Here is a 20,937-nt window from a genome sequence, read left to right as displayed (position 1 = left end):
AAGTATATTAATGTAGAGAATGAAGGAAGATATGAGATTCAAATGAATGTGTTGAAATGACATCTCACATAGATGAAATGACAAAGAAATAATGATGTGATAGTGTGAAGACAAAATGAGTATTAGGGGAGTAAACATGAGTTGTTGATAATTATTTCCAATTGGTCCATGACAACTAGAACCATCATAATTCCTAAACTATCAAAATATTTCATCAAAACCATACATATTTGGTGGCAAGGCTAAGGGAGATCCCCTAAATTGAAGCAACCAAATAGTTTAATGTGTTCTTTTTTCTTCCAAAAAAAAGTTATTTATAGTAGTCTCATCTAAAACTTGCTTTTTTTTTTTCACTTCCTTCCCTTAGTCAAGAACCCAATGGCTTGTGGAATGACTTCCTTATAAACTTCAAATATTATGTCCCTCATGATGACTCTCCTATTACCCAATTTGTTCACAAAATACATGGAGCACTACTCATCAAATCTTGTCATGACTTCCATTAAAGGCATAATGCCTCCCTTGTCAATGGTCATCCACATATAAGGGTTGTTGTAGATTTAGCTCAATCATACAACCTTGACTAAAAAAATTGAGGCAAAAGATAAGGCACAAAAGTAGTAATTATCACTCTTAGTGTCCCTTACCAAGGAAAGCATATTCTAGCACTGAAACATGTGTGAAGATTTGAGTTCTAAAATTCCATCTTTATCATGAAATAATTCATTAATGAAGTGTGATTATCGTTAGTTACTTAGGTTCTTTTTATCACAATTACAAGTACTAAAGGCCTTGGCTAGGATTTTGGAGAATATATAGTATAGTAATAAAAATATATTTGTAAATAAAATTTTAGAGTATGGGTTCATTAATGGTGTTATTGATCAAGACTCTAGTATAATTATTACTCCACTTTTTGAGATTGTGGTAGTTTCTCAAGTGTTACTTTCAGAGCTAAGTTTCATTTTGAGGGAAGATACATTTTGAGTTAGTTTTATAAGTTATGTAAAGTACAAAGAATGTGATATTTTTTCACTCAAATATGTTAATCAAATAATCTATCTTCTTCGTATTAGTGCTTGGATATGAAGGGACCTCATTATTAAACATGAAAATACATAAGAAGACTCACATGGGACATCAGATGGATAGATTTTAGTTGGTCATTCTAAAGGTTGGTGACACTAGATGATGTTGTAAATTTCATCATCTTTCAATGACAACTAGAACCTGTTGGAAAATGAAGATGGGGTAACTAAGAGGGGAGGGGTGAATCAGTTACCACAAAAACAAATTCAATAGTCCCAAAGATGCCTTAAACTTAGTTGTTGCTGCTACTCGGTAAACACATAAATTACTGCTTAAAACTTGATAGATGTTTAGTTAATTTATTAAGCATTTACTGAAATAAGCGACCATGCAAAAGAAAGTAATCATGAACACAGTAGACACCAGATTTATGTGGAAACCCAATATGGGAAAAACCACCAGCAACTAGTCACCAATTTTCACTCTTCTGAAGTGAGCCCTGTTAGGAGCCAACCCTGTTAAAGGTTACAAAACACACTGTTAGGTGTGACCCTGTTAGAGGATTTAATCACCCTATTAGGAGTGGCCTTGTAAGAGGTCTTTAGAACAATTCAACTAAATTTCCACTCTGTTAAAGGATTTATGGAATGGCTATTAAACCAACTCTGTTAGGAGATTTTGGAATCACTGTTACAATGGTTAGAAAGCAATAATGATTGATCTAAAAATACATGCAACTTATCTTGCTGAATACAGATCTCAGTTTAGCTCCACAAGATCCTTACTGATTAAATATATCTTTACAGCTCCAAGATTTCCCTCTGCTCAACTCTGCTTAGGCACACACAAGTCTCTTCCTTGCACTTCCTTGCACTATCCGTATACGCTCTCTATTCCACACTTTTCCGCATCTTGAGCACCTCTTTATATACTATACATAATACCAGGTCGGCCCAACCAACTTGACAAAACATATTCCAAAGTCGGCTTGAACTAACAATCAAAACAAAATTCTTCAATGGCCGACGCTGCTAGAACAAAAAAAACTGCTTCCTGTGTTAACCGGCAGAACTCGGTAAAAACTACAATTACCGAGGAATTCGGTAAACCTGCCACTTCCTTTGGAAACCGACTAAACTCGGTAAAAGTTGTCTTCGACTACCGAGTGAGCTCGGTGAAAACTAAGCTTTCCTTAGCTTACCGTGCGAACTCGGTTAACACTAACTCACCGTGTGACATACAGGAACGCTCGGTATACACTGCAAAAGGCTTTACTAACCGACTGAGCTCGGTAGACTCTGTAAACTGTTTTCCTGACTGATAGAACTTGGTAGACTCTGTCTGATAACTGATATGGCATTTGTGTAACATCAAAGACAATACACAATTTACTTAATTGTATCCAACAATCTCCCTCTTTGGCATTGATGGCAACACAACATGTCATAGCAGAAATGAAATTTGAAAGCAAGTCTCCAACAACACAACACAATTAACAATTCTCCCTCTAAGATAGAGAACTCTCCCTCTTACAGTAATCTCCCTCTGTGAAGGAATTACATAATCAAATTTCGGAAAGATATGACAGTAAAACTCTCCCTCTTTGACAACACATGCCAAAGACAATCCAATTTCAATGAATTTCATTGTACCTTTAGTACTGATTCATATGCAATATTTTCTTGATTTGCTGCATCAACTGATGATTGTTCAATTTTGTAAGAGCTGATGCATTACTAAAACTTATTTTTAGTGAACTTCAGATAGGGGAATGACCCCTAACTTACCTCTGAGATACAAAAATGCATCCTTAGGTAAAGGCTTTGTGAATATGTCAGCAATCTATTCCTTTGTATGGACATATTCCAATTTGATTTCCTTGTTCTGCACCAATTCTCTGACAAAGTGATACTTGATTGCAATGTGCTTAGTCTTAGAATGCATTACTAGATTTTTAGATATGTTGATTGCACTTGTATTATCACAAAACATGACAACTGGTTCCTTGATTTCCATCTTCATGCCTTATAGCAATTGCTTGAACCAAACAATATTAGAACAATTTACTGCTGCAGCAACATACTCTGCCTCTGCTGTTGATTGAGATGTACAATTTTGCTTTTTGCTTGTCCAAGAAACCAACCTCTTTCCAAGAAAGAATGCACCTCCACTTGTGCTTTTTCTGTCATCAAGGTTTCCTGCCCAATCAGCATCAGTAAACACTTTTAAGTCTAGGTTTCCTCCAAATTTATACCATAATCCATAATCTTCAGTTCCTTTCAGATATCTCATTATCCTCTTGATTGCCATCATGTGATTTTCTCTTGGTTTGGCTAAAAATCTTGCCACAATTCCAACTGCAAGAGCAATATCTGGCCTAGTATGAACTACATATTGCAACTTTCCAATCGTAGATCTGTACAATGTCTGATCTATTTCCTTTGAATCATCTTCTTTGGTAATTTTTAGTCCAGTACACATGGGAGTTCCAACTAGTTTACAGTCTTCCATACCAAACATTTTCAATATCTCTTTGATGTATTTTGCTTGAGTGATGTAGATGTCATTCTTGTTCTGCTGAATTTGAAGTCCAACAAAGAATTTGATTTCACTAAACATTGACATTTCAAATTCCTTGCTCATTTGTTCTGAAAATTCTTTGCAAAGATCATCATTCCCTGTGAAAATAGTATCATCTACAAATATTTCTGCCAGGACAATCTTATTTTTTGGTCCTTCCTTGATATACAAACTACTGTTATCATTATTTCTTTGAAATCCAATTTGAATAAGATAGCTATGCAATCTTTCATACCATGCTCTAGGAGCTTGTTTCAGACCATATAGTGCCTTGTGCAATTTGCAAACCATGTTCTTTTTATCTGGATCTATAAAACCTTCAGGTTGTTCAATGTAGACCTCTTCATCCAGTATACCATTTAGAAATGCTGACTTGACATCCATCTGATAAACTTTAAATCCTTTGTAAGCAGCATATGCTAATAAGGTTCTAACACCTTCCAATCTAGCAACGGGAGCAAAAGTTTCTCCATAATCTATGCCTTCCTCTTGAGAATATAATTTGCACACTAATCTAGCTTTGTTTCTTGATACTTTACCATTTTTATCCAACTTATTTCTGAAAACCCACTTTGTACCGATTACATTTTTGTCTTTAGGCCTGGGTACAAGAGTCCATGTCTTGTTTTTCTCTATCTGCTCTATTTCTTCATTCATTGCTTCAATCCAATTATCATTTTCTAATGCATCTTTGACAGTTCTAGGTTCAAAATTAGCAAGTAAACAAGTACCTTTCAACTTACTTCTTGTGATGGTTCCTTCAGATTTATTTCCAATGATCTGATCTGCTGAATGATGTCTCCTGACATACTTGGCTAGAACAGTTTCTTTTCCTTTTGGATGAATATTTTCGTTATCTTCTTGCATTTCACCTTCATGCTCGGTTTGGTCTGGCTCGGTATCAACTGGCTCGGTATGCACATGCTCGGTTACTTCTGGCTCGGTAATCTCTAACTCGGTATTCTCTGACTCGGTAGACATTGGCTCAGTAGATGTTGGCTTGGTAGATGTTTCCTGCAACTCGGTTAGTGATGACTCGGTAGAAGAAGGTTTCTGATTCTCAGATGTAGTTGATATTATATCCGGTTCACTGAAGACGAATCTTTTGTAATCTTTTGGTTCTCTTCTGCTTTCTTCTTCAGTCTTTTCTGCAAACTCATCAACTTTCACATGTATACTTTCTATGACTTTGTGAGTAGATAAGTTCAAGCATCTATATGCTTTACTCTTGCATGAGTATCCAAGAAATATACCTTCATCACCTTTTACATCAAATTTACCTTTTCTAGATTCTTTCAAGATATAACATTTGCTTCCAAATACTTTCAGATAACTTACATTGGGTTTATAGCCATACCATAATTCATAGGGAGTTTTGAATGAGTCTTTTTTCAACTGTACTCGGTTTAAGGTATGAACTGCTGTACTGATAGCCTCCTTCCAGTATTTGATAGCAACATTCTTTTCTATCATCAAGGTTCTTGCACAATCCATGATGGATCTGTTCCTTCTTTCAGCTATGCCATTTTGTTCAAGAGTACCTGGTGCTGAAACCTGTCTTTTGATTCCTCTTTCAATACAAAAGTTATTGAATTCATGTGAAATAAATTCACCACCTCTATCTGACCTTAGGCATTTCAATCTTTTCCATGTTTCTTTTTCTACTCTTGCTAAATACCAGTTGAACTTTTCAAATGCTTCTGATTTATTCCTTAGGTACATGACGGTCATCATTCTTGAATAATCATCAACAAAAAGAATAAAATATTTTTCACCAGTATAGCTTTTAGTTCCAATAGGTCCACATAAGTCAGTATGCACAATTTCTAATAAATCTTCAGACTGATAATTTTTGCTTTTGAAACTAGACTTACCCATCTTTCCAATTTGACAATTCTTGCATAAACCGACCTTTGGTTTCTTTAAATCAGGAATGCCTCTCACTTTCTTGAATTTGCTTATCTTTACCGAATTGTCAAAATTCACATGACATAACCTTTTATGCCATAACCAACTCTCTTCTACTTGAGCAATAAAACATGAATGTTCACCAAGTTCAAGATAGAACAAGTTACCTTTAGTTTGAGTACCAGATCCAATCAGCTTTCCTTTACCGTTCAACAGTCTTGCTTTGCCTTGGATGAATTCTACTTTGAGTCCATTGTTGAGTAACTGTGCCACACTCAACAAATTGTGCTTTAGGCCTTCTACCCAATAAGCATTATCACATACAAGTTCCTGGGTTAGAGTGATTCTTCCTTTTCCTTTGATGCAACAAGGTTCATTGTTTCCAAATCTTACACTGCCACCATCATACTCTTCAAATTGATCAAACTTTGTTTTATCTCCAGTCATATGATGTGAGCAGCCACTATCAATGATCCATGTATCATTCTTACTTATGTGAGAGATGAGTGTCATTTCTTCATTGTCAGATTCATCTTTTATAGCAATGTAAACAATCTCATCCTCTTCTTCATCATTAGAATCATTAGAATCTTTAGCCATAAAACATGATTTCTTACTTTTATTCTTAAATGATTTGAGATCTTTCTTACTGTTCCATTTATTATCTTTCTTTTCATCTTTATCTTTCTTGTTTGGACACCTTGCAGCAATATGACTGACTTCTTCACATGAAAAGCAGATTAGGGGTACTTTACCTTTGTATTTACCTCTTCTTCTTGAATATTTCCTTGCAAGTAGAGCTTCAATTACTTCAAGGTCACTGTCAGAACTCTGATCTGATTGATCTTCACTCTCTGACTGAGATTCCTTCTTCTTCTTGCCTTTGTCCTTGAGTGAAAGCTTAGCTTCAAATGCAGACTCAATGTTCTTTGCAGCTGGAACATAATTATCAAAATTATCTAGTTCAAATGCTGTCAATCTTCCAACTATGGCCTCTAGGTTTATCTTGTGATTGGCCTCACACCTTCTTTCTTGAATGGCTGATACCCTGATGGCATAAACTAGAAGTAGAGTTCTAAGAACTTTACTTATGACTGTCTCTTCACTGATACTTCCTCCAGAAGCTTTGATAGCACTGGCACATGCTTTAATTCTTTCAACATATTTGGCAATGTTTTCATCTTCTTTCATTTTCATCTGATCGAACTGTCCTCTCAAACTTTCAGCTTTGGCTCTTCTGACATTGTCATCTCCACCATAGATCTCTTTTAGTCTTTCCCACATTTCATAGGCAGTAGTGCAGTCCTTAACATCATCAAACTCTTCATAACTCAAAGAAGATGCAATATCAATCATCATAATGTTATGAGTCTTCTTTATAGCAATGTCATTGACTGATAATGTACCTAATGGTTCTACATATTTCTCATCAAGATATTTCAGACCAGTGTCACCAATGGAAGCTAGATGAAGTCTCATTAATCCCTGCCATGCTGAGAAGTTGTTTCGGTTAAGCCTTGGGATTTCCCTCTTGTAAGACATCTTGATCTTTGGCTTAGATCTTTGAAATCTCCTCCTGCAAGCACCAAAAGCTTTGATACCAATTGTTGGAAAATGAAGATGGGGTAACTGAGAGGGGAGGGGTGAATCAGTTACCACAAAAACAAATTCAATAGTCTCAAAGATGCCTTAAACTTAGTTGCTGCTGCTACTCAGTAAACACATAAATTACTGCTTAAAACTTGATAGATGTTTAGTTAATTTATTAAGCATTTACTGAAATAAGCGACCATGCAAAAGAAAGTAATCATGAACACAGTAGACACCAGATTTACGTGGAAACCCAATATGGGAAAAACCACCAGCAACTAGTCACCAATTTTCACTCTTCTGAAGTGAGCCCTGTTAGGAGCCAACCCTGTTAAAGGTTACAAAACACACTATTAGGTGTGACCCTGTTAGAGGATTTAATCACCCTGTTAGGAGTGGCCTTGTGAGAGGTCTTTAGAACAATTCAACTGAATTGCCACCCTATTAAAGGATTTATGGAATGGCTATTAAACCAACTCTGTTAAGAGATTTTGGAATCACTGTTACAATGGTTAGAAAGCAACAATGAATGATTTGAAAATACATGCAACTTATCTTGCTGAATACAGATCTCAGTTTAGCTCGACAAGATCCTTATTGATTAAATATATCTTTGCAGCTCCAAGATTTTCCTCTGCTCAACTCTGCTTAGGCACACACAAGTCTCTTCCTTGCACTTCCTTGCACTATCCGTATACACTCTCTATTCCACACTTTTCCGCATCTTGAGCACCTCTTTATATACTATACATAATACCAGGTCAGCCCAACCAACTTGACAAAACATATTCCAAAGTCGGCTTGAACTAACAATCAAAACAAAATTCTTCACTGGCCGACGCTGCTAGAACAAAAAAATTGCTTCCTGTGTCAACTGGCAGAACTCGGTAAAAACTACAATTATCGGGGAATTCGGTAAACCTACCACTTCCTTTGGAAACCGACTAGACTCGGTAAAAGCTGTCTTCGACTACCGAGTGAACTCGATGAAAACTAAGCTTTCCTTAGCTTACCATGCGAACTCGGTTAACACTAACTCACCGTGTGACATACAGGAACGCTCGGTATACACTGGAAAAGGCTTTACTGATCGACTGAGCTTGGTAGACTCTGTAAACTATTTTTCTGACCGACAGAACTTGGTAGACTCTGTTTGATAACTGATATGGCATTTGTGTAACATCAAAGACAATACACAATTTACTTAATTGTATCCAACAAAACCATCATAATTCCTAAACTATCAAAATATTTCATCAAAACCATACATATTTGGTGCCAAGACTGAGAGAGATCCCCTCAATTATAGAAACCAAGCAGTTTAATGGGTTCTTTGTTCTTCTAAAAACACTATTTATAGCAGTCTCATCTAAAACCTTTCTTTTTTCCCACTTCCTTCCCTTAGTCAAGAACCCAATGGCTTGTGCAATGACTTCCTTATTAACTTCAAACATTATGCCCCTCATGATGACTCTCATATTAGCCAAGTTGTTCACAAAATACATGGAGTAGTGCTCATCAAATCTTATTGTGACTTCCATTAAAGGCACAATGCCTCCCTTGTCAATGGTCATCCATAGATAAGGGTTGTTGCAGATTTAGCTCAACCACACAACCTTGATTAAAACAATTGAGGAAAAAGAAAAGGCACAAAAGTAGTAACCATCACTCTTAGTGTCCCTTACCAAGGAAAGCATATTCTAGCATTGAAACATGTGTAAAGATTTGAGTTCTAAAATTCCATATTTATCATGAAATAATTCATTACAGAAGTGTGATTATCATTATATAGGTTTTTTAATCACAATTACAAATATTAAAGGCCTTGGCTAGGATTTTGGAGAATATATAGTATAGTAATAGAAATATATTTCTAAAGAAAAAATTAGAGTATGGGTTCATTAATGGTGTTATTGATCAAGACTCTAGTGTAATTATTACTCCACTTTTTGAATCATGGTACTTTCTCAAGTGTTACTTTCAGAACTAAGTTTCTTTGTGAGGGAAGATACATTTTGAGTTAGTTTTATAAGTTATGTAAAGTGCAAAGAAGGTGATTTTTTTTGCTCAAATATGTTAATCAAATAATCTATCTTCTTTGTATTAGTGCTTGGATATGAAGGGTCCTCATTATTAAACATGAAAATACATAAGAAGACTCACATGGGAAATCAAATGGATATATTTTAGTTGGTTATTCTAGAGGTTGGTGACACTAGATGATGTTGTAAATTTAATCATCTCAAGCTAGTTCTCACTTTGGGGTGATGTTGTGCATGAGTACAATTTTTGAAATTTTGGCTTTTGATTTTTTTTTATATTGATAGAAATAAAAAAGGTTGACTTGTCTAGTAAAAATAACCATAGTAAAGGAAATACTATCAATTGAAAAACAACTCACAAACTAGGATAAAAAATAACATATTATCCACCAATTAACATTAAAAATAAGTACCTATGAGAGTTCAACAATGTACTATCAAAACCATTATAGTTGATAGTGTCATACTAGTAACCACCAAGAACAACAAAACTATATAAGCTAGTGGTATTAAAGTCCATATAAAAAGTTCTCATATTGGCCAAGATAGACTAGAGTTGAACCATCATAAATACAGTAAAATATTTAACCCATAATTAGGCCAAACCATCATTCTTTCTTCTCATTGGGTGAGTGAAGAAGTTGGAGAGTGGTTGTCACATAATGTATAACCTTTACAACAAACTTTTCCAAAGTGGTGAACCTTAGGTTCAAATCAACCACTGGGTTCTATTTTTCTAGCTTGATCCAAAAATTCGTCAATTCATCTTCAACCTATTCGAAAGTAGTTTTTTCCAAATTGGGGGTGGGATGGGTTCCTCAACAAGGGGGTGCACAGGATGATTAAAAAGGATTAGGATTGAACAAGGGTTTTCTTGGAGGGAGGGGGAATAGGGGGATCCTCCTTGGCCTTCATGAGGAGAGAAGTAATTGTCATGTGAGAGTTATTATTTGTTCCCAAATTATCATCCTTGGTCATGAGATCCACCGTGCCATACTAAAAGTAGCCAAAAAAATGAGTGTATTTATCCTTAAAGGGTTCTTCAATTTCTTGGGGTGTATCTTTCTCTTCATCAATATATAATTTCTCTGTAGTATGAATTCTCTTTTTCCCACCCCCCTTAGACTCAAAATATGGTTCTACCTCTTCCAAGCTATCTTTTTTTGTCTCTGGCTTCTTCTTTTTTGATTTATTGGAAATTCTATTAGATTATTGCCTCTCAATAGAGGACTCATTTCCTATCTCACCTAGGTCAATAGAAAGCTCCATCTTAGGTTTAAAAGATACTGAGGTTTTCCTACTACTAGAAGAAGGAGAATCTTGGGAAATGATATGGGAATTAAGAATGTAGGTAAAACCTACCACATGAGAGGTATTTGAGGTCAAGGGTTGCACTAAGAAAAAATTTCAGGGAGGGAACATAACATAGTGGAAATTGTAAAGCTGAGAAATGAGGCCCTTGCAATATGGTATAGGTTTTTCCTTCTATTGTACACTTTCTAACATCCATTACAGATGCATCTAAATCATACAATAAAAGAGAAAGGAAAAGATATTCCATCATGATAGTGAAAGTAGTTCAAAAGGAGAAAGTGGTAATATTAACTCACATTGTAGCAGCCCTATAGAGTTAGGTATCATGATTAAGTAACATACATTGTTCCATGCACTTAGAAGATTTTCCCTATTAAATTTGAAGAATGCATTTCCTATGAAGACATATTTTAGAGACAGGTTTTAAACTTGATATTACACTCAATAAAAAAAAAATTTGAGAGAGCTTCATAGCATGATCAATAATTATAAAATTTCATGGTTACTAGACAATGTTAGAGATCTATCTCATCTCTTATGGATCATTTTTTTTTTAAGCAAAAGGAAAAATCACCTATAGGTAAATAGTTATAAAAACTAGAAGTACATGATTTCAAAAGATGGTTACATATCTGCAAACTTGACACCCACAAAAAATCATGCACCACAACTGAAAAATAACCAAACTATTAGTAAGACCCAAGACACCAACTATAAACTAGAAGACCCAGTTGAAATCCATCATAACAATGACATATAGACATACCCAATAGAGGGTTCCAAAATTGAGAACTAGACAACCAATAACTTCAAAACTAGCAACCATACGAGAAAAATGGGATCAACCAAAATTACAATACCACAACATGAAACCCCATGGGTTTCTACCATCAACCAACTACTGAAAATGGGTAAAATGGACTAATGTCCCATCTCGACGAAGAAGAATCCTCCTGATCCATAGCATGATAAGGCATAATTGCGAACTAAGAATAAAAAGCCACCTCATCCTCCAACTCCCACTTCTTATGGATGATTATTGAATAATTCAAGTATTTTTTATTTGGGAGTCTAGGATGGAGAAATTAAGAATGTGGATTGAAGCTACATCTTTTTTAGGGTCATAAGATAACTCGATGGAGCCTTGCTTCATTCATATGTTTTTATATTTTGAAGATGGACTTTGATATTGTTTTTCTCTCTAATGCTAACAAATTTGAAGAATGCATGTCCTATGAAGACATATTTTGGGGACATATTTTAAACTTGATATTACCCTCAATATGAATTTTTGTCTAGAGAGCTTCAGATTATATGATCAATAATTATACACTTTTGTGGTCACTACACAAGGGTAAAGATCTACTTATTTCTTATGGATCATTTTTGAATAATTCAATATTTTTTTATTTGAGAGTTCACGATGGAGAGATTAAGAATTTGGCTTGAAGCTACACCTTTTTGAGGCTCACAAGATAACTTGATGTAGCCTTTCTTAGTTCAGGATTTTCTGCTTTAGAAGATGATTTCATCAAAATATGTATTTATATTTTGAAGTCAACCTAATTTATTATATAAACCTAAGGTTCATATCCATAATGCAAAGTAAATATGGGGTTAGAAATTTCTTATTGTTGATGCCTCCTCCCTTGTAGATAGTGAACAATTATTGGTTAACTATATCCTATGATACATATCAATAACTATATCATATGCTATATAATTTTGTTTTGTTTGATGAATAAAATCTAACTTTTATTGCCTACAAAATATTTTGTATTCTCCTTTGTAAGCATTGATTTCTCAATTAATCTAGAATATGTGCCACACAGTCAAATTCTCTCTTGTCAAAATCACTATGCTTTCTTCTAGACTTGCATCCTTCTTACAAGATCATACTTGTGATGTTTTGGTGGAAATTTATTCATTATGTATGTTGCACATGTCATGAATGTAGCCTAACAAAAATTTGAAAAATTATTTTCTTTTAATGTGCTCATTTATATTTCAATTGTTGTTTAATTTTCCCTTAACCCATTCCATTTTGTTGAGATTTTTTATCTTGTAATAAATTATCCATGGATTCCATGGTATTTGTAAAACCTTAAGAAATCATTTTAAATATATTCAACATCTATATCAATTCACAATATATTCATATTTAATTAAGTGTGTATTAATACTCACTTTCTATCCAATAAGAGCATTGAATTGATAAAATATTCAAATACATCATTATTATGTCTTAGAATGTAGACCCATGTTTTTTCTTTTAAAATTATCTATAAATGTCTAGAACCAATTCCAGCTGCCAATTGAGTGTGTTTGCATTAGCCCATATGAATATTATTAAACAATCTCCAATGTGACATCTTCCATGATTGAACTTGCTTCTATAATTGACTCCCTATGTATTCTCTTGTCTAGTAGGCTTAAGACGATCAATTCTTAATTTTTGTGGTCCTAATTTTCTTCCATAATATTTTCATGTTCAATCTTACATGAGTGATGGTCATAGTTTTTTCTTTGTCTTTTTGTGAGTTTATCAAAGGACATGCTCAAGCAAACTCTACCTTCATATCTACTTTTAAGCTTAGGAAAAATATTCTATTGCCACCCATTTGAAGTTTCATATGAGTTTTTTACTTCAAAATTTATCTAAAATTTTACATAATCTATTTTTCAAAAATATTTACTGCCCAATAATCATTAGATTATGTGTTAGATCACGAAAAATATATATTAAAAAATAATATTTCCTATACATTTTGATTAAAGTATTGATATTTTCTTTTCTCATAACTAACATGATATCCATGGACATTGGCCCTAGCTCAAGCCACAGAAAAATCAAGAAAACCCCTACCTCTAAGGTAAAAATGAACCTTATTGATTCAAATATGGACACAAGGAGGAGCAAGAAAAATTCTCAGAGAACTAGTAAACAACTCAAATTGGACAAATGCAAGCCCTCTTGCTCCCCCCACCCCCAAATAGGACTTTAGCTCTGAGTCTACCAAGAGTGAGAAAAAAACCCACCAAGAGGAAGAGGCCACACTAGGACATTGGAAAGAAGCCTATATCTAGCCCTCCCAGTCCCTCACATATCTCGAATACCCTTGAAGTTGTCTCATCCTCGACTAGAAGTGGGGAGGAGGACATCAACTTTCCCATGAAAGGCACTCCCTAAGGTAGGGGGAAAAAAGAGAAGCATAGCCATGGCCAGAGCCAAAGTAAGGTTTGAATGGATAGGTTGGAGCATTAAATGAAGGAGATGGTAGACAATCAAATTGGCCTTTGCCACACATTTGACACCTTAGCTGAGTTCTCCATGATAGTTATGCATTTGGTTGCCACTACTTTTTATTTCCTACAAGTGAATAAGGATGCAAAGGATTTGGGCAAGGAGAGTAAAACTACTTGCTCTATTTATAGTTTCCTGGCAAAGGATTGGTTGAAGACGCTCTTGGACAAACTTGTTAAAGAGGAGGGGGTGGACATGAATAGGGATGAGTTTGAGGAGAAAAAAAATGAGGAACCATAAAAGAATGATGACAGTTAGCCCTGATTATGTTTTTTTCTTTTTCTTTTTATGTTTTTTATCACTCTAAACTTGGTTCCCTACAAGGTTTTAGTATATATGTATATGATTAAGTGTTGGACTAATAGCAACAATATGTCCTCTTGTTGCTAGAATGCTTTTCCATTTTTTTGGATGAATAGTAATAGGACTGATGGTAGGGTAGAAGCACAAACGTGTGTCACCTTTTCTAAAGAAACAGGATATCAGAATGCAAATGTTCAACTTTAATGACATAAAAATGGTATTTGTGTTTAGAATTTGAAGATGATGTAACAGATGAAAGGTAAAGAATTGGATGAATTTTATGTGTATAATTTTTATAAATTATTTGAGTAAGAATTTATTCTTTTTTTTTAAATGTTGAAGTCTCTTTTTTAACTATAAAACATAAAAGGTGTATTTCCCATCAAATAAGTATATGCAAATCATCTTTTTTTTTTTCTTTGATTTGAAAATATCTTATAGATGACATGTATAGCTAGGGAACAAAAAATAAATAAATTATTTTTTATGCATATTTTCTTTGTTATAAGTACTCAAAGTTGACCTTATTAGAATCTAAAAATATTTTTCTCCCATCAAAACTTCCCTATCAAATCTACGCTTTTTGAAAAAAAATTACATATTCATGAAGAGGATTCTCTCCTCTAGAGATAAATGTAAATTTTTAATATTTTTTTTTTATACAATTTACTTTTTTTATCATTTTTTGAGTGAGCATCTTCTCAAATGTTAAAATATTTTGAAATGTTAAAATATTGACTTGAAATTATAAAATCTTCCAACTAATCGAAACACTCTGAAATTTATATAATGGTGATATTGAATCTAAGATCTATAAAAGGATATTTTTAATTTTTGAAAAAATTGAGTTTTGATAGAGAAATGAGATTTGACCAAATCACATTTTGATATCCTAAAAGGTGACATAGATATGTGCTTTAATGATTGTTCTATTTTGGAACTGATATGTTTTTTGAAGTATAAAACTAGTATTAGTTAGATAATTGAGAGGTAACCTCCTGCTGATCCTTCAACATTTATGCACTCCAAGGTCAACTCCCCATTCTTTTTGTTGCTATCTAATACTTCAAAAACTAACATTATATTTCTTATGACAACTAATTTTATAGTACTATCAAATTAAAAACATTTCTCAATTCCTTGACATTGCCTATGAATCTAAAACTATAGAGCCTTTTGATTTTTCTTACAACCTTAAAAGCTTTAAAAATATATATTACATCACATTCAAATAAAACCTAGCATAAAACAACTATGCTCAAATATTTTTAACACTTAGTTACATCGTTAAATTAGCTTAAAGTGTCAGCTAGAACATATAGCGATGCAAATATATGTGAATAGTAGTATCGAAGTAATATGGTATAGGACAGTTGAGTGGTAGTTTGAATATTATCCTTTATGGGAAGTTTGGATGAACATTCATTATTCACTATAACCTTTCTAAAAAGAAGGATTCTTCATGTCGAATGCAAAAAAAAGTCGATAAAGAATAATAAAAATCTGGATGGTGGTGAGGTTTCTTTGAGAAATAGCCTATATATAACCTCCCACCCTTAGTCCTCTGCACTGCATATCAGAAAACTACTCATTCCACCCAATCTCATGGATCGTGCTCTAGAGCCAACTGAATCCCTGAGGTGCTCTTCATTTCCCTTCCTCATAGCTTTTACCTTTATCTTCTCAACTTAAGAGTCGAGCATTGATTCTTTTATAAGCAAAATGATTATTTTGGTTTTCATATAGTATTTGAAAGATTATGGGTGTTTTGCTCACATTTAGTGCTCCCTTTTTTTAAGAGATTATCTTATATTGGTTTTCTTTCTTGCAGCAATCCCTGTTAATCAGAGGTTTGCATGCTTTCTACAAATTCATTTCTATAATCTTATTTATTATATGTTGATTAATCTGCAAATTCATTTCTATAATCTTACTTATTATATGTTGATTAATCTTCTTCCATTTTCTTGGATAGAAATTACTATTTTTGGAAATATGAAAATTTTGTTATCTTTTAATTAAGATAAACACAGAAAGGGGTTGGATCTATTACAACACAGTTATACAGAGCAGTATAATGGGACTCATAGTTAGTGAGATCACAGATGGCTTAAGTATCATACACTAAGTTTCATTCTAAAATTAGAAATGTTAGATAGTCAAAATTGATTTATTTTTTCGGAACTTAATTTTTTTCTTAATGTACAATATAGAAATAAATAAAAAATATAGAAAAAGAAAAAACCACCAGCAAGGATCAGCAGAAGACGACCTTAATGAACCCAACAATTGAAAAATCACATATTACACAGGAATTTGTCTGAAAATGCCATTTAAATTTCTTTGAAAGAACCGACCTCAATCAAAAGAAAATCCCCATGAATACCAGCAAATTATTTGTTGTTTAGATGAAACGCAGTGACCTAAACTATTTGATCTATGCTTTGACTACTATTTCTAGTATTTGTTTACTTTCTTCTTGGAGTCTCGTATCTATATGCCTTTCAAGCACATATAGATGACTTATCTGAACTCATTTGCAAAGAGTAGGGGTCTTTTGAAGGGATTAATCTCATCTTACACTATTATGAAGATTTGGTTTAAACTGAAAGTATTAAGTACTTATGGAGTGAGTTCCTTTGTAATTTACAGGTATAAATGTGCAGCATGCTTCAGACAATTCAACAAAATGGAGCATCTAGTTGAGCACATGAAAACTTTTTATCACTCTACACACGAACCGATCTGTGATATTTGCAAAAAGCATTGCAGGTTCTACGACTCACTGAGGGAACATTTGATTGGTATTTTACCATTTATCTTATCTTTAGCATGTTATCCTTGTTTTGTTCCTGAATTACATGGGGTAAAAGCTAGAACCTAGAGTAAGTTCTTTGGAAATCCTTAGGGGTTTACAAAACAAATAACACTGAATAATGTCAAAAGATTTATGTCTTTTAAATTCATTAGCAGATATTGAACAATCCAACTACTCCAATTTCTAATTATTTAATACTATGACTTTGAACTCGTGATTTTCATTAGGAGCATTACCCAAAGCTGAGTGTGCTAAACAATTCAGTGAAAGGGGATGCAGCCTCTGTCTCAAGGTCTTCCCAAGTGCGGACGATCTCAGTTATCATCGACCAACATGTCAATCCCAGCCACCATCGCCTCCTGTAAGTTTTTAATGAGTTTGCAGCCGTGTTTTGCAATTCCAAATTAGTTTTATCAACTATTTTCTTAAGACTGTAGAAATTGGAGAACATAAGATAGAACATACAAGTTGTTCTAACAAATGATAAATCTTTTTATATAAATAAATCTTCTTGGTCATATGATAATGAACAAATAGTTCATTACATTCTATAGAAATCTTTGAATATGGCTAATATTTTTGGATTAAAGAAAAAGTAGGTTTTACAAGGATCTTAAATTCAAATGTATCAACTTACATAATATAAACAATTAGGTCTAAAAAAATTTAAACTATGCTTGAAAAATGATAAAACTTTACAATCTCCATCATTCTAAACATTAGAAACCAGCACAAAACCAAGAAACCAGCAGAAAAAAACCAGACAAAAAACTAGAAACACAAGAAACATATAGAAAACCAGAGCTAAGCCAACTTCTTAAGAAGTTTGGCGGCCCATATCTCTGCTACCTTCAGATCCTCCTCAGTATTTGTAGGCACAACAATCTCTTTGTTCTTAGTCAATTGCCCTCTCATTCTTTTGTGGGGCCCACCCTTCAATTGTCGAAAAAATAAGTCAACTTTGACTATTTAACACTTTTAGTATTAGAATGAAGCTTAGTGTGTGATGTTTAATCCAGCTGCTTTATCCTAGCCAATAGATCAAAACTGAGCTGAATGCCTTGAATATCCGTTTTGCTCTTACCTGTTATCAGCTTCTGCAACAGCCCGTAGATTTCCCTTTCACTTTCCCTATGACTGTCTTCAACTTCTGGATTTGTCCTGGGATGCCATGTTTTAACCTTTTTCTAGCCTCAACTTAATTCTGCAAATCTTTGTCGAGTTTTTCCACCGCCTCTTTAATGAGATTAATTTGAAATGAGAATAGCTAATTTAGTGTTCTTCAATTCATTTGCTTTTCAATTGAACAATGCCCTAATTTCTAGGGATCAGTTATTGATTCAAATTCTTTTGATGCATACAGATTTCTGGGGGGTGGCATTTCTTGGTGAACAAGAGAATCCAAGTAGAAAATGAGCAGATTCATGGTGAAAGTTCAAGAAAGAGAAATATTTCTGCCATTGCAATGGATTGTGAGATGGTAGGTGGTGGTCAGGATGGGTCTCTAGACCTTTGTGCACGAGTTTGCTTGATAGACGAGGAAGAAAAAGTGGTCTTCCATTGTTATGTCAAGCCTCCAATTCCAATTACAGATTACAGGTTATAAGATGTTTCCAACTCAATCTTTTTGTTATAGCCTGCCATTACTATATAAATTTATAATTTAAAACGTTGGATGTTGTTTGTAGATATTATGTCACTGGCATCAAACCAGAACATATCATGGATGCCATGCCACTTAAGCAAGTGCGAGAAAAGATTCAGCAAATTTTGTATAATGGAGAAGCAATTTGGCGAATTCGTTTGAATGGGGGAGAAGCTAAGGTTCTTGTAGGACATGGCTTAGACCGTGACTTGCAATGCTTAGGAATGGAATACCCTCCTCATCTTATTAGGTATAGTTGGATTACCTTATGATTAGTTCAGGATTAGAAGAATTGTATAAGACCATAATTTAAACATGATGTTTTTTCAGGGACACTGCTAAGTATATTCCACTACTCAAGAGCAGCAAAGTCAGCAATTCACTTAAGTATCTAACTCAATCATTTCTAGGGTAATTTCTTCCCGCACCTTATGTATTGGTTTTTATGTAAATAATAAATATTCTACGTTATTTATTTATTTTTTCCATTGCAATATAGTATATATCAGAAGTATAGGGCATTGAGATTGTAAACATGATATATTAGTTATGGCTGACATGATATATCTATGACTAATTTTTAAACTAAAAGGATTGATTTTTAACTGAAAGTGTTAAATAGTTAAAGTTGACTTCTTTTTATTTTAAGCTTAAATTTTTCTTAATGTATAATGTTTAAGATCATAGAACAATTCTACCAATCAGAAATTTATTCCCAAAACTTATTCTTAATAATTATAGAATGCTGACACAAAATCAATGCCTATTTATTTAATTATATGGTGTAGAAGGAGTTATATTTTCAATTTTCATAAGACTGATCATGAGTATTTTGACAAATTAGAGTAAAAGAATCCATTCTTAAATTAAAGTGTTATTTAGTTAAAGTTAAACCTTTTTTTTAAAACTTAAATTTTTCTTAGTGTGTGATATTTAAGACAATAGAACAAGTATAACAATAAAAAAAAAATTCATATGTTTATACAAAATCAAAGTTTATTTATTTAATTCACATAATCAAAGTCTATTTATTCAATTTTCATATGTGAAATGTACAAATTGTCACTGAAAATATGTTTATTCGTATCTATCAACAGGTATAAAATTCAGAATGGCATTCATGACCCATATGAGGATTGCGTGTCAGCAATGCGTATTTACAAGAAAATGAGAAATCAGGAGCATTCACAGTCTGCTTCACTCGGTGTAGGTGAATTTCTCCCTGAAAATTTGGTGTATGGAAGAATGAAACAGAAAGATCTTGAGAAAATGACTCCCGAAGCTCTGCTTCAAATATCACAATCTGATTTCTACTGTTGGTGCATGGATTCCGCAACATAATTGGCAACTTAGTGTGGGAAAATTATAACAATATTGTAACTCTATCGCTACTTATTATATACTAAATTTCAGTAGAAAAGTCTTCATCCTTCACTGCTCATGGTAATTAAAATATCACATAAATGTAGACTGACTCACTATTTTCCGAGTCTAAGTCTCACTCTTGCTAGGCTTACAACTAAATTACACTTCACATAAAACTAATTTTCTTTATACAATACTTTGTTTTAAGGAAGCGCACTTTATGACTATCCAAACTTTTCCCCAACACAATTTCATAGGCAATAGTGTTCTTTTCACAGGAAACAGGTTTATGGTACATTTTTTCAAAAGGAGTTCTAATAATTAGAAGGATTACTATTTACGTAATACAGTTATGCATGTAGATGATTGAATTATTTGTTTGTATTTCTCTTACTGAATGTGAATGTATAGTTAATGCCTATAAATATCAATAGATTTTTTTGTGAGGAAACACTCATTTCCAAACTAAGTCTTAATATAAATTATTTTACACATTTATGCATATATAGATATTAATGATAAAATGTTTCAATTTTAAAGCTTTATTTGCACTTTAGTTATATTTGTTTATATTTTTGTATACTTTTTATTTGTAATTTTATGAATTTTTTTCTAATTACCTTCATTTTCTTTTTTCCATTCTTTCTTTTTGTCTTTATAATTGAAAAATAGTTTTATATCCATTTTAATGGCAACTTTTGAAATGTATTGTAGAATTGTAACTTACATCTATAGTAGAGGCATAATGGCAATGTTTAAGTATGGTTTTATTAAAAATTTGATGGGTTTTTTGCAAATTTGGAAAAAGAGGGGTAAAAATTTATTAAAACAAAAAGTATTACAAGAAAGAGAGCTCAACAAGGAGATATGTTCTGAGCAAAAAGATCATCAAATTGTTGTAACAACTCAAGGGGAAGTTGACCACTATCCATAATATTCTAGGTCGGAGCATGACTAGAAGTCCATTTGGCCAAACAATCAACAACTTTGTTCCATTCACAAGGAATGTAAGTAAACCTAATGAACTCAAGAGAGGTAC

At 33.3% G+C, this 20,937-nt stretch overlaps 1 protein-coding gene across 1 annotated transcript in view; it reads left to right on the top strand.

Annotated features, from left to right (window-relative positions):
- LOC149561886 (uncharacterized) overlaps positions 1-19,874 on the top strand; it is a 51,029-nt gene extending 31,155 nt beyond the window's left edge. Inside the window, exons 5-10 of the mRNA XM_089827920.1 lie at positions 16,723-16,874; positions 17,116-17,249; positions 18,309-18,487; positions 18,577-18,783; positions 18,864-18,944; positions 19,631-19,874. Of these exons, the coding sequence (XP_089684046.1) occupies positions 16,723-16,874; positions 17,116-17,249; positions 18,309-18,487; positions 18,577-18,783; positions 18,864-18,944; positions 19,631-19,874 (997 nt within the window). The remainder of the gene's footprint in view (positions 1-16,722; positions 16,875-17,115; positions 17,250-18,308; positions 18,488-18,576; positions 18,784-18,863; positions 18,945-19,630) is intronic.
- The last annotated feature ends 1,063 nt before the right edge of the window (positions 19,875-20,937 follow it).

Source organism: Cupressus sempervirens, chromosome 4 (genome assembly GCF_028749045.1).
Source record: "Cupressus sempervirens isolate cs-2001-9-10 chromosome 4, ASM2874904v1, whole genome shotgun sequence".
NCBI lineage: Eukaryota > Viridiplantae > Streptophyta > Pinopsida > Cupressales > Cupressaceae > Cupressus > Cupressus sempervirens.
Note: the sequence above shows the minus strand (reverse complement) of the source record. Positions and strands in the feature narration are given on the sequence as shown.